We start from the raw sequence: 14502 nt of genomic DNA, 5'->3' as shown, positions 1-14502 counted from the left end.
CCCCTTTTGAAAAATATATAGCTAGTAGATCCTTCTAGACTATTGGCTATATGTGTGCAAAATTTCATCCAAATCCGTCCAGCCGTTCTTGCGTGATTGAGTCACAAAGCCAAACGTTTGGACAAACATCCAAACATCTAAACATCCAAACTTTCCCATTTACAATATACTAGCCTTTACCCGCGGCCCCGTCCGCAAGGAGAAATTTAAATATATGGGCTATTCGCGTTAGCCTGCTTATCAAGTTATCTGTTTAAAGTTTTGTTTTCTGTCTAATGCATTTTATTTTTGTAATTGAGTAAAAACAAGTAAGGAAGGCTAAGTTCGGGTGTAACCGAACATAACATACTCAGTTGAGAGCTATGGAGACAAAATAAGGAAAATCAATCTGGGGTAACCCTGGAATGTGGTTGTATAACATGTGTATCAAATGAAAGGTATTAAAGAGTATTTTAAGAGAGAGTAGGCCATAGTTCTATGGATGAACGCCATTTAGGGATATCGCCATAAAGGTAGACCAGGGCTGACTCTAGAATTTGTTTGTAGGATATGGGTATCAAATGAAAGGTGTTACTGAGCATTTTAAGAGGGAGTGGGCCTTAGGTCTATCGGTGGACGCCTTTTCGAGATGTCCCCATTAAGGTGGACCAGGGGTGATTCTATAATGTGTTTGTACGATATGGGTATCAAATGAAAGCTGTTAATGAGTATTTTGAAAAGGAGTGATCCTTAGTTCCATAGGTGGACGCCGTTTCGAGATATCGCCATAAAGGTGGACCAGGGGTGTCTCTAGAATGTGTTTGTACGATATGGGAATCAAATGAAACGTGTTACTGAGCATTTTAAGAGGGAGTGGGCATTAGGTCTATAGGTGGACGCCTTTTCGAGATATCGCCATTAGGGTGGGCCAGGGGTGACTCTAGAATGTTTGTACGGTATGGGTATCAAACGAAAGGTGTTACTGAGCATTTTAAGAGGGAGTGGGCATGAGGTCTATAGGTGGACGCCTTTTCGAGATATCGTCATTAGGGTGGGCCAGGGGTGACTCTAGAATGTTTGTACGATATGGGTATCAAACGAAAGGTGTTACTGAGCATTTTAAGAGGGAGTGGGCATTAGGTCTATAGGTGGACGCCTTTTCGAGATATCGCCATTAGGGTGGGCCAGGGGTGACTCTAGAATGTGTTTGTACGATATGGGTATCAAATGAAAGGTGGTAAGGAGTATTTTAAAAGGGAATAATCCTTAGTTCTATAGGTGGACGCCTTTTCGAGATATCGCCATAAAGGTGGACCAAGGGTGACTCTAGAATGTTTGTACGATATGGGTATCAAACGAAAGGTGTTACTGAGCATTTTAAGAGGGAGTGGGCATTAGGTCTATAGGTGGACGCCTTTTCGAGATATCGCCATTAGGGTGGGCCAGGGTGACTCTAGAATGTGTTTGTACGATATGGGTATCAAACGAAAGGTGGTAATGAGTATTTTAAAAGGGAGTAATCCTTAGTTCTATAGGTGGACGCCTTTTCGAGATATCTGCATAAAGCTGGACCAAGGGTGACTCTAGAATGTTTGTACGGTATGGGTATCAAACGAAAGGTGTTACTGAGCATTTTAAGAGGGAGTGGGCATTAGGTCTATAGGTGGACGCCTTTTCGAGATATCGCCATTAGGGTGGGCCAGGGTGACTCTAGAATGTGTTTGTACGAAATGGGTATCAAATGAAAGGTGGTAATGAGTATTTTAAAAGGGAGTAATCCTTAGTTCTATAGGTGGACGCCTTTTCGAGATATCGCCATTAGGGTGGGCCAGGTGTGACTCTAGAATGTTTGTACGATATGGGTATCAAACGAAAGGTGTTACTGAGCATTTTAAGAGGGAGTGGGCATTAGGTCTATAGATGGACGCCTTTTCGAGATATCGCCATTAGGGTGGGACAGGGGTGACTCTAGAATGTTTGTACGATATGGGTATCAAACGAAAGGTGTTACTGAGCATTTTAAGAGGGAGTGGACATTAGGTCTATAGGTGGACGCCTTTTCGAGATATCGCCATTAGGGTGGGCCAGGGGTGACTCTAGAATGTTTGTACGATATGGGTATCAAACGAAAGGTGTTACTGAGCATTTTAAGAGGGAGTGGACATTAGGTCTATAGGTGGACGCCTTTTCGAGATATCGCCATTAGGGTGGGCCAGGGTGACTCTAGAATGTGTTTGTACGATATGGGTATCAAATGAAAGGTGGTAATGAGTATTTTAAAAGGGAGTAATCCTTAGTTCTATAGGTGGACGCCTTTTTGAAATATCGCCATTAGGTTGGGCCAGGTGTGACTCTAGAATGTTTGTACGATATGGGTATCAAACGAAAGCTGTTACTGAGCATTTGAAGAGGGAGTGGGCATTAGGTCTATAGGTGGACGCCTTTTCGAGATATCGCCATTAGGGTGGGCCAGGGGTGACTCTAGAATGTTTGTACGATATGGGTATCAAACGAAAGGTGTTACTGAGCATTTTAAGAGGGAGTGGACACTAGGTCTATAGGTGGACGCCTTTTCGAGATATCGCCATTAGGGTGGGCCAGGGGTGACTCTAGAATGTTTGTACGATATGGGTATCAAACGAAAGGTGTTACTGAGCATTTTAAGAGGGAGGGGGCATTAGGTCTATAGGTGGACGCCTTTTCGAGATATCGCCATTAGGGTGGGACAGGGGTGACTCTGGTATGTTTTTGTACGATATGGATATCAAATTAAAGGTATTAATGAGGGTTTTAAAAGCGAGTGGCCCTTAGATGTATATGTGAAGGCGTTCTCGCGATATCGACCAAAATGTGGACCAGGTGATCCAGAAAATCATCTGTCGGGTACTGCTAATTTATTTATATATGCAATACCACTAACAGTATTCCTGCCAAGATTCCAAGGGCTGTTGATTTCGCCTTGTAGAACTTTTTCATTTTCTTCTACTTAATATGGTAGGTGTCACACCCATTTTACAAAGTTTTTTCAAAAGTTATATTTTGCGTCAATAAACCAATCCAGTTACCATGTTTCATCACTTTTTTCGTATTTGGTATAGAATTATGGCATTTTTTTCATTTTTCGTAATTTTCGATATCAATAAAGTGGGCGTGGTTATGGTCAGATTTCGCCCATTTTTTATACCAAGAAAAAGTGAGCCCAGGTAAGTACGTGGGCTAAGTTTAGTAAAGATATATCGGATTTTGCTCAAGTTATTGTGTTAATGGCCGAGCGGAAGGACAGACGGTGGACTGTGTATAAAAACTGGGCGTGGCTTCCACCGATTTCGGCCATTTTCACAGAGAACAGTTGCCGTCATAGAGTCTATGCTCCTACCAAATTTGAGAAGGATTGGTAAATTTTTGTTCGACTTATGGCAATAAAAGTATTCTAGACAAACTAAATGAAAATGGGCGGAGCCACGCCCATTTTGAAATTTTCTTTTATTTTTGTATTTTGTTGCATCATATCATTACTGGAGTTGAATTTTGACTTAATTTACTTATATACAGTAAAGATATTAAATTTTTTGTTAAAATTTGAATTTAAAAAATTTTTTTTTTAAAAAGTGGGCGTGTTGTTCATCCAATTTTGCAAATTTTTATTTAGCACATATAGAGTAATAGTAGTAACGTTCCTGCCAAATTTCATCATGATATCTTCAACGACTGCCAAATTACAGCTTGCAAAACTTTTAAATTACCTTCTTGTAAAAGTGGGCGGTGCCACGCCCATTGTCCAAAATCTTACTAACTTTCTATTCTGCGTCATAACGTCAACCCATCTACCAAGTTTCGTCGCTTTATCTGTCTTTTGTAATGAGTTAACGCACTTTTTCGGTTTTTCGAAATTTTCGATATCGAAAAAGTGGGCGTGGTTATAGTCCGATATCGTTCATTTTAAATAGCGATCTGAGATGAGTTCTCAGGAACCTACATACCAAATTTCATCAAGATACCTCAAAATTTACTCAAGTTATCGTGTTAACGGACGGACGGACGGACGGACGGACGGACGGACGGACATGGCTCAATCAAATTTTTTTTCGATCCTGATTATTTTGATATATGGAAGTCTATATCTATCTCGATTCCTTTATATATGTACAACCAACCGTTATCCAATCAAACTTAATATACTCTGTGAGCTCTGCTCAACTGAGTATAAAAAGAACTAAATGGGCTGATAACCTGATAGGATCCCAAATGATCCCGAAATTATCCAGAAAAAGCTACGAAATGACCCCCACGCTATCGCGGACGGATCCCGAAAACCATCCAGAAATGCCCCGGAAGGGTCTCCAAAAGTTCCCGGAATAGTCCCAAAAAACCCGAAATGACAACGACACGATTCTAGACGTACCCAGAGAACCACAGAGAAATTATCCCTGAAGGTGTTCCAAAATGATCCCGAAAAGGTTCCGAAGTGACCCTGACGGGCTCTCGGGCGGATCTCAAAAACCATCCAGAAAATATCCAGGAAGGGTCCCTAAATTATCCCGAAATACTCCAGAAAAAGTTCCGAAATGGCTCCGAGGGGATCCACGACGGATCGCGAAAACCATACAGAAATGATTCCGGAAGGATCCAAAATGATCCCGAAATAGTCCGGAAATGACCCAGATGGGATCCCGCACAGATCCAGAAATGATCCCGGAAGGGTCCAAAAACTAACCCGGAAAAGTAACAAAAAATCCCGAAATGGCTCCTACGGCATCCCGGACGAATCCAGAAATGATCTCGGAAGGGTCCCCAAATGATCCCAAAATGTCCCGAAATGACCCTGATGGATCAGGAAAACCATCAAGAAATTATGCCGGAAGGGTCCCCAAATGATCCCGAAATAATACAGAAAAAGTCATGATACGACCCCTAGAGGATCCCCAAATGACCCCGTATAATCCCCGAAAAGGTCCCGAAATAACCCCGACGGGATCCCGGACAAATCCCAAAAACCATCCAGAAATGATGCCTGAAGGGATCCCAAATGATTCCGAAAGAGTCCCGCAATGATTCCGATGGGATCCCGAACGGATACCGAAAATCATCCAGAAGTGATGCCGGAAAGGTCCTCAAATGATCATCTAATAGTCCCGAAATTACCCTTAAGGGGTCTTGGACGGATCCCGTAAACCATCCAGAAATGATCCTGATATAGTCCCGAAGAAGTCCCGAAATGACCCTGACGGGATCTCGAACGCATCCCTAAATGACCAGAAATGATTCCGGAAGGGACCCCAAATTATCCCGAAAAAGTCCCGCAATTATTTCGACGTGATCCTGAACGGATACCGAAAACCACCCAGAAGTGATGCCGGAAAGGTCCTCAAATGATCACCTAATAGTCCCAAAATGACCCTGACGGCATCCCGGACAGATCCCGAAATCCATCCAGAAATGATCTTGGGAGGGTCCCAAAATGATCCCGAAATAGTCTCGGAAAAGTCCAGAAATTACCCTGATGGGACTCCGAAAGGAACCCGAAAATTATCCAGAAATGATGCCGGAAAGGTCCTCAAATGATCTCCTAATAGTTCCGAAAAGAGCCTGACGGGATCCCGAACGGATCCCGACAACTATCCAGAAATGATACCGAAAGGGCCCGCAAACGATCCCGTATTAGTCGAGAAAAAGTCCCAAAATGACCCCGACGGGATGCCGGACGAATCCCAAAAACCATCCAGAAATGATGCCGGAAGGAACCCCAAATGATCCCATATTAGTCGCGAAAAAGTCCCGAAATGACCCCGACGGGATCCCGGACGGATCCCGAAAACCATCCAGAAATGATGCCGGAAGAGCCCCCAAATGATCCCGAAAAAGTCCTCAAATGACCCCGACGATATCCCGAACGGATCCCGAAAACCATCCAGAAATAATGCCGGAAGAGCCCCCAAATGATCCCGAAAAAGTCCCCAAATTACCCCGACGAGATCCCGGAAGGATCCCGAAAACCATCCAGAAATGATGCCGAAAGGATCCCCAAATGATCCCGTATTAGTCGCGAAAAAGTCCCGAAATGACCCCGACGGGATGACGGACTGCTTACTTTGTAAGCCCGCGACTAATTTGACCCATTGAGTCTGTGATATTGGTGAAGGCCAGTATACTGGGCGGCCACCGTGGTGTGATGGTAGCGTGCTCCGCCTATCACACCGTATGCCCAGGGTTCAACTCCCGGGCAAAGCAACATCAAAATTTTAGAAATAAGGTTTTTCAATTAGAAGAAAATTTTTGTAAGCGGGGTCGCCCCTCGGCAGTGTTTGGCTAAGCGCTCCGGGTGTATTTCTGCCATGAAAAGCTCTCAGTGAAAACTCATCTGGAGTCGGCATAAAACATGTAGGTCCCGTCCGGCCAATTTGTAGGAAAAATCAAGAGGAGCACGACGCAAATTGGAAGAGAAGCTCGGCCTTAGATTTACATTTATTTTTTTTTTTTTTTTTTTTTTATTTAGTATACGTAAAGTTATTATGTGTAAAAATTATTAAAAAGTAATTGCTCGAAGGGGTCGTGAGACCCCACCCCTTTTTCCATGTTCGAAAAAAATTTCGCTAGTAGACTACTGTCTGTGTCCCAAATTTCATCAAAATCCGTGTAGCCGTTCTGGCGTGATTCAGTCGCAAAGACTAAAAAATATAATAATTAAATTATAACTGTTCGTAGGGGGCAGGGACCTCCTCCCTTTTGAAAAATATATAGCTAGTAGATCCTTCTAGACTATTGTCTATATGTGTGCCATATTTCATCCAAATCCGTGTTGCCGTTCTTGCGTGATTGAGTCACAAAGACAAACGTCTGCACAAACATCCAAACATCCAAACTTTGCCATTTATAATATTGTAACGAATTTGCTGCAAATCCTCTTATTTGCCCTTTTGCTAAGTTCGTATCACTAAACTGTTGAATAAATAACTCCAATATTGAATAATGAAAAATGGCCTTTTAAAGTACTTCTATATAACACTTATACTTTGCTACTCGCTGGCTTAATAACCAAACTGATTGATAACTCAAATGAAACTCTACTATTGGCCGCCAGATCGGGGGCTTAATCAAACTGATTGATAGCTCAACTCAAACTGAATTACTTCTTACTCACCTGCCCCGCTTTTATAGTTTACGCCGCATACTTCTAGGCTCTTCGATTTCCAGAACTTACCAACTATTTCGAGTGTTTATAGTTCTCATATAGTTTCTACTTGTTTACAATTTTCTACTTTTCAGCGTCTCTCAGATGTATGTGAGTTTATAGTTTACAGTCTCTCGCACACACATAGGCGTATAAGTAAATGCATCTGTGTGTGACATCTCTTTCGGCTGCCTTATATATGTGTATACATGATTTGATTATTGACGTAAATACTGCTTGGTATGGCCTTAGCATCGCATTAGTGATGGTATAGCTTAGTGATGCTAATATCCGTGACACTGCCCTCCACCTAAGTCTGATCGTCCCGATCATACAAATCTCCCGATCTAACTGCCGCTAGCATCTCCAAATGTACCACTCTTCTAATCCGTGGTTTCCCAGTGGTTTGTATGCGGTAGATGGTATCACTGATCTTCTTCACAACTTTGTACGGGCCTTCCCAACTGCACCGAAATTTGGCTGGAACACCTTTCCGCCGGTGAGGGTTGTTTAACAGTACCAAATCTCCCGCCAAGAAACCTTCCGAATTAAAGTTCTTGTCATGCCAGTGTTTCATCTTACTACTCATTACCCTGGGCCGTTTCTTCACACTCTGTTGTTTGGTCAATGAACCACTTCGTAGAGCTTGCGCTGGACGGATTTGCTTTGCATAATCGGTATCGATCCCACATTTCACAACAGTAGTGTGCTCCGGCTTGAAACTACCCTCGCATTCTTTCTCGGAAATTCGTTGCTTCGTTTTCCTGCGTCTTTTAGGTTTTGTCAATGCCAGTGTTTCTCTCGCAGGTACTTTTGATTTTGATTTATTTGGCCCATTCGATCTATCAACTTTTGCCTTTGACTTTCGTGGTCTTTGTCGAGTCTTTTCCACCAGTACCCGATTACTGCTGAACCCTTTTTCCAAACTAAAGTTAAGTGGTATGTCCTGGTTCTTATAGCGCATAATTTTTCTCCGCATATCGATCCTGACGTCATGGTCAACCAAGAAGTCCACTTCCAATATGACTTCACCAACGATCTCCGCCACAACGAATTTGTGTAGAACCATGACTTTCCCAATTAATACCTCACATACCACTTCGCCTTGGACTTGATTATATTCGCCTGTGACCGTACGCAACCTTGCTCCAGGTAATGACTTTACTCTCCTGTAGACCAAATCAGATCGAATCAAGGAATGAGATGCCCCCGTATCTACAGTCAGTACACGCTCTTTACCATCCACATTCCCTCTGACGGTAAGACTGCTTGATTTCCTTCAATTTGCGACACAGATATCACAGGACATTCAATAGCCGGGGCAAGTTTTCGTTCTTTACATTCGACACGCTCTTGCTCATTTCCGCCAGCTTTGCGTTTACGGCCACCCACATTGTTGGAACTATTAGGACCAAGATCGCAATGGCGTGCAATGTGACCTGGGTTGCCGTACTTGAAAGATTTAATAACTCCGGCATTCTTCTGTTGAGATCCCTTCAGTGCTTCCAGAATTGTGTCTACCCACTCTGGCCTTTCTACTTCCACACGGCGTGCTTTGAAAACTGGCTTACACAGAAGCGACGCTGTTTCCTGAATCAGAGCTTGTGACACCGTTTCTGCGAATGTTGGCTTTGGGTTTGCGTATGTAGCTCGCTTTGTTTCGGCGGCCCGTATGCCATTTATAAAGCTCTGAATTTTTACCCTTTCAGTGTATTCCACGGGTGCGTCCGCATTCGCTAAATGTGCTAGCCTTTCAATATCCGACGCAAACTCTTGCAATGTTTCACCAGGCCTCTGGAAGCGGTTCAGCAACTCCATTTGGTATATCTGTCTCCTATGCTCAGTTCCGTATCGTCTCTCTAGAGCGCCCATCAATGATTCATAACAGTTCCGTTCGCCCTCTGGAATGGTTTGTAAAATCTCAGCTGCAGGCCCTTTCAACGCCATGAAAAGTGCAGCAACTTTATCTTCCACATTCCAGTTGTTCACTGCTGCGGTCTTCTCAAACTGTAGCTTGAAGACCTGGAAAGGAACAGAGCCGTCAAAAGATGGAGTTTTTACCTTCGTATTACTCGCTGAAGCAGCCGGCCGATTAAGTTGCAACTGCTCCATACGACCTTTTAATTCATCTACTTCTGCCTGAAATTGAGCCATTTTTGCATCCTGCGCTTCCAGTTTTGATGATACGTGTTCCAAAATTTCTGCCGACATTTCAGATATACGTGCCTCTTGCGCTTCCAATTGAGATACCTTATATGTCTTCTGATCTTCCAATTGAGATGACACTTGCGACGTCATTTCTGAAATACGTGCCTCCTGTGATTCCAGTTGGGATGCCATATATGTCTTCTGCTCTTCCAGTTGGGATGCCATATATGTCTTCTGTTCTTCGAGCTGTGTTTCCACCTTGGATGTAATCTGTGTCGACATTTCTTTTACAGTCGATGTTTGTGCAGATATTGCAGCCAAAATCATGCTCAAGTCTGTGCTCGTAACTGACTGCGATGTTTCGTTTTTCTCTTCAATATTTGTTGTTGTCTCGTCCCCATCAGGATAAAAGACATACTCATCCACATCAATTCCTTCTGCTTCCATTGCCTCTCGTAGCCGTGCCTGAAGTTCAAGTTTAACGCCGCTTGTATTCAATCCACGGCTCTCCAACTCCCTCTTCAGTTGCTGGATCTTAAATTCACTGAACTTTGCCATGTCCTTGTTGTCCTCTGGAATTTATTCAACAATTCCTCTTCTGACACCAATTGTAACGAATTTGCTGCAAATCCTCTTATTTGCCCTTTTGCTAAGTTCGTATCACTAAACTGTTGAATAAATAACTCCAATATTGAATAATGAAAAATGGCCTTTATTAAAGTACTTCTATATAACACTTATACTTTGCTACTCGCTGGCTTAATAGCCAAACTGATTGATAACTCAAATAAAACTCTACTATTGGCCGCCAGATCGCGTGCTTAATCAAACTGATTGATAGCTCAACTCAAACTGAATTACTTCTTACTCGCCTGCCCCGCTTTTATAGTTTACGCTGCATACTTCTAGGCTCTTCGATTTCCAGAACTTACCAACTATTTCGAGTGTTTATAGTTCTCATATAGTTTCTACTTGTTTACAATTTTCTACTTTTCTGCGTCTCTCAGATGTATGTGAGTTTGTAGTTTACAGTCTCTCGCACACACATAGGCGTATAAGTAAATGCATCAGTGTGTGACATCTCTTTCGGCTGCCTTATATATGTGTATACATGATTTGATTTTTGACGTAAATACTGCTTGGCATGGCCTTAGCATCGCCTTAGTGATGGTATAGCTTAGTGATGCTAATATCCGTGACAATATATATATGTAGATATAGATATTAGATTACGCTAAGTTAGCAAAACCCCTAACATCCCTACTTCGAGGCGAAGAAGGAAGAATGTCCAAAAGTAGCTCAAAGAAAATCCCAGTAATGAAGAAGCAAAAGCAGCATTCAATAAAATCAAATCCACTTTGACTTCCAAAGTAATTTTGCAATATCCCGATTATAACAAAGAATTCGACCTAACCACAGATGCCTCAAAATATGCCATAGGCGCAGTTTTAGAGCAAAATGGACCAATAACCTTCATATCAAGAACGGTGAACAAAGCAGAGGAAAATTATGCGGTAAACGAAAAAGAAATGCTCGCCATAATTTGGGCCCTAAATTCCTTTAGAAACTATCTGCACGGAACAGCAAAATTAATTATCCACACAGATCATCAGCCCCTTACATATGCCTTAAGCAACAGAAATAATAACTCCAAACTGAAACGATGGAAAGCGATCCTGGAAGAATACAACTATGAAATAAAATATAAGCCCGGAAAAGCTAACGAAGTTGCAGATACATTATCCTGGCCCTTCGAATTAAATTCCTTATCAGTTGCTACACACTCTGATGAGAGCTCATCACACAATCTAATCCCAACATTGGAAGGACCCATAAACGCCTTCAAAAACCAACTTTGGATATCTTTAGGAGAAGAAGACAGTTATCAATTCAAGATACCATTCCCAACCTACCATAGACATATACAGCCTTATTGTAAACTTCATGTGAATAAATCAATCCTATGAATTTTGTATTTCCCATGAACAAAAAATTCGTATCGTTAATTTCATGTGAATCAATCCTTATATTCGAATTTCGAATATGCTATTGTGAACATCACTCATGTTTTGTTTACAAATTTTGCAGAAAAACTTGCTGTTGTGTAGTCAACATTTTTATTTTTGCGTTAAATATTAAAATTGTAATGATTAGTGCTTACTTGCGTCTTTGTTTAATTGAAGAAGAAACTAATACCAGTCAGCAATTGGCTGAACGAGTGTCCAGGAGGATATTACGCGACAAGTGTAATCCCCTTGAATTACCCAATGCAAGGTAAACATGCAAATAATTATACTCGTAAACCAAATAAATAATCGCGTTTTAACTATTTATACATAGCTTTCACCAATTGTATAGAATAAATCAGCCGGCGTTCAAATATTTGTTGGATGTATTGCACAGTGGTCTGCCAGTGGCACGTAAACGTTTTGCAATAGACACAGTCGTAAAGCTTTCAGCTGCTCTAAGATTTTTTGCTGAGGGAGCATACCAAAAAGGAGTAGGGAGGCAAGTGGATGTTGGCTTATCGCAGTCAAGTTTTAGCCACGTCTTGTCTGAATTATTGGATGTTTTTGACGAGTGCCTTTGCAATCAGTGGATAAAATGGCCTACTAAAGACGAAATGCGTGAAATTTCTTTGGATTGTCATCAACAATTTAATATCCCAGGCATTATTGGCTGCATAGATGGCACATACGTTAGAATTATAGGCCCTAGGAATAATAAACACTTATATTTTAACAGAAAGGGTTACTATAGTATGAATGTTTTGCTGGTAGATTGGTAAAATTTGTGTATGCTTTTACGCATGTTAATAATGTTATCTGCAGATATGTGATAAAAAAATGGCAATAAGATACGTCGATGCTACACACGCTGTAGCCTGCCATGACTCATTAATTTGGAATACAAGGGAATTGAGGGTTTCAATGGAGCGGGATTACTTGCTAGGCACTAGAAATGTTTGGCTGCTAGGTAAAATTTTAATGAAATCTCTAAGTCCCAAAATCAAATTTTGTTCATAGGCGACGCTGGATATCCACTGGAGCCTTGGTTGCTAACACCCCACAGATCAGCGGAAGAGGGCTCCACAGAAATCAAATTTAATGAGGATCATGCACGTGGACGTAACATTACTAATGTCTGTTGCGCGTTGCACAATATATGCTTAGTATCGGTGCGATGACACACCTTTTATTTCAAATAGAGCTTCTCAACCGGAAATTTCTGAACACGTGCAGTTTGAAAAATCTGAATCGCATTCATCATACCTCAATGAGGCTAAGCGTATTAGAGCAAATATAGGCAATTGCCTTATGTAAATTTATGACAAAATGTCTTTATAATTGAATGACACTCTTCAAAGAAAAGTCTGACTTGTATTAGCTCAAAAGCGGCTTTATTGTTAATCTTGCTTTATCAATTTGAAAAAATAAAGTACATAAAATTCATTTTTTTACAAAAACGTTCGAAACATTCTAATTAATGCCTAAGCTTTTCTTTGCAGCTAGTATTTTCAAATTTTGAACCTCGATTTGGGTGTTTATAAGTGTGAGTTTACGGTCAACTTCAATTTTTCCGAGCCGTTCAATTTCCGAATTGTGGCGTTTTGTTTCCTTTAGTAAACTGTTTTAAATATTTTGAAAGTTTTCGAGGCCTTGGTTTAATTCCTTTAAGTGGCCTTCTATTTCAGTATAGTGATGACTCTGGATTTCCAAGCCCTTTCTGACGTTGTCATTCATTTCTGTTTGAACATCTAGTTCAATGTTTAATAGCTCCGAAGGGTTAATTTTTTTGCGAGTTTGCTGGCTGGTTTTTTGTGCAGGCAAAGCACTTTCCCTTTGCGTGTCACCGGCAGTTTCGGTGCTATTTTCGTCCAAGCTATTGTCCATGCAACTAAGTTCCACTTCAGAGTCCTCACTAGAGCTGTTGTCTTCATCACTACTGTTATTTTCACGTTGCTTACCAGTTGATTTCGTTGCATTCAAACCAAAAGGCTTGCCATCTTCGACACCTTCCGCAGCTGCTACTGACACAGTTATATCCAAAATTGACTGTTCTAATACAGAAAAAACATGTTGCTTGCAAGGTCCTCCACCGGTCTTTTTCCTATTTTTGGTATTTTCGACAGCCTTGTTTTGTACGTATCGTTTTCGATCAATCCAAACCTGTAAGAAAAGGCTATATAAATTATGGCACATTCCATAGCCCATGCTATTGAGGGAATTGTTCAATTTCTTCCAAAGAGCCAGCATTTTATCTTTATTTTTTTTTTTGGAAGCCCTTTCCTATTTCAGGATTTTCGGCCATAGTGCTTACCAAGAAAGTCAACTGAGTTTTGTTTATAGACCTAATGTGATATAAAATAATTCTTAACTAAGTTTAATAAGCAATAAACAATCCTTACATTTTATCGAGTGTTGTTCCCCACTTTCAGTTTTGCGAATAAATTCTATACATTCACGTGGAAAAATATTTGTTGACGGTTAGGGTAATTTTTCGAAAATGGGAAATTTTTCACATGTGAAGTTGACAATTAGAACAGAACAAATGTGGGAATTTTTCCATTGGGAATTGCATTCACGCGAAGTTTACAATAACGCTGATAATTATTAAACACGAATTTTAAACACACAACCTAACTGCACTATTAAAACGCTACCTAAATCCTTCGGTGATAAATGGTATACTGTCTACAAACAGAACGGACCCATCGCTCATTCCAAGAACTTTTAGACAGATCTACATATGAATACAACTATTCCATACATCACGCAACAGGAAAACGACCGATAGAGACATTTTTCGGCAGACGAGTTTCAATAGACCCAGAACAGTACGAAAATTCACGACGAGAAAACACAGACATCCTTAAGAAAAGGCAAGAGAAAGACTTAGAAAATCACAACAAAACACGGCAACCCACGAAAACATATACCCCTGGTGATGTAATTTACGTTAGGATAAATAAACGCATAGGATCCAAATTTACAGCTAGATATAGGAAAGAAATAGTAAGAGAGGACAAATCCAGCGTACTAGTCACGGAAAAAGGACGAACTATACACAAAAGCAACATTAGGACTTAACCCCAAATTTTTATTTTCAGGCTCCTTTTACCACTAATAAATGCAGAGTACAGGATTCTCGACTATACGAGCTCGCTTATAGCGACTTTCAATGCAGGATTTATCAAAATACAAACA

General features: G+C 41.1%; 2 protein-coding genes across 3 annotated transcripts in view; one reads left to right on the top strand and one right to left on the bottom strand.

Annotated features, from left to right (window-relative positions):
* Nucleotides 1-14502, bottom strand: part of GABPI (zinc finger DHHC-type palmitoyltransferase GABPI) — a 327590-nt gene that overhangs the window by 229241 nt on the left and 83847 nt on the right. Inside the window, exon 4 of one of the 2 annotated variants that reach the window (XM_067766530.1) lies at nt 12670-13464. The exons of the other annotated variant lie outside the window; for it this stretch is intronic. Coding sequence (XP_067622631.1) covers nt 13356-13464 — 109 coding nt within the window. The 3' untranslated portion in view covers nt 12670-13355. Of the gene's footprint in view, nt 1-12669; nt 13465-14502 lie in introns of those variants that run through there. 2 annotated transcript variants of the gene reach the window in all.
* The window catches only part of LOC137240373 (golgin subfamily A member 6-like protein 1), a 304742-nt gene that overhangs the window by 270669 nt on the left and 19571 nt on the right, over nt 1-14502 (top strand). The gene's annotated exons all lie outside the window — the stretch shown is intronic.

This window comes from Eurosta solidaginis, chromosome 2, assembly GCF_040869045.1.
Source record: "Eurosta solidaginis isolate ZX-2024a chromosome 2, ASM4086904v1, whole genome shotgun sequence".
In the NCBI taxonomy this organism is placed as follows: Eukaryota; Metazoa; Arthropoda; class Insecta; order Diptera; family Tephritidae; genus Eurosta; species Eurosta solidaginis.
The sequence above is the reverse complement of the archived record's forward strand: the minus strand, read 5'-3'. Positions and strand labels throughout refer to the sequence as shown.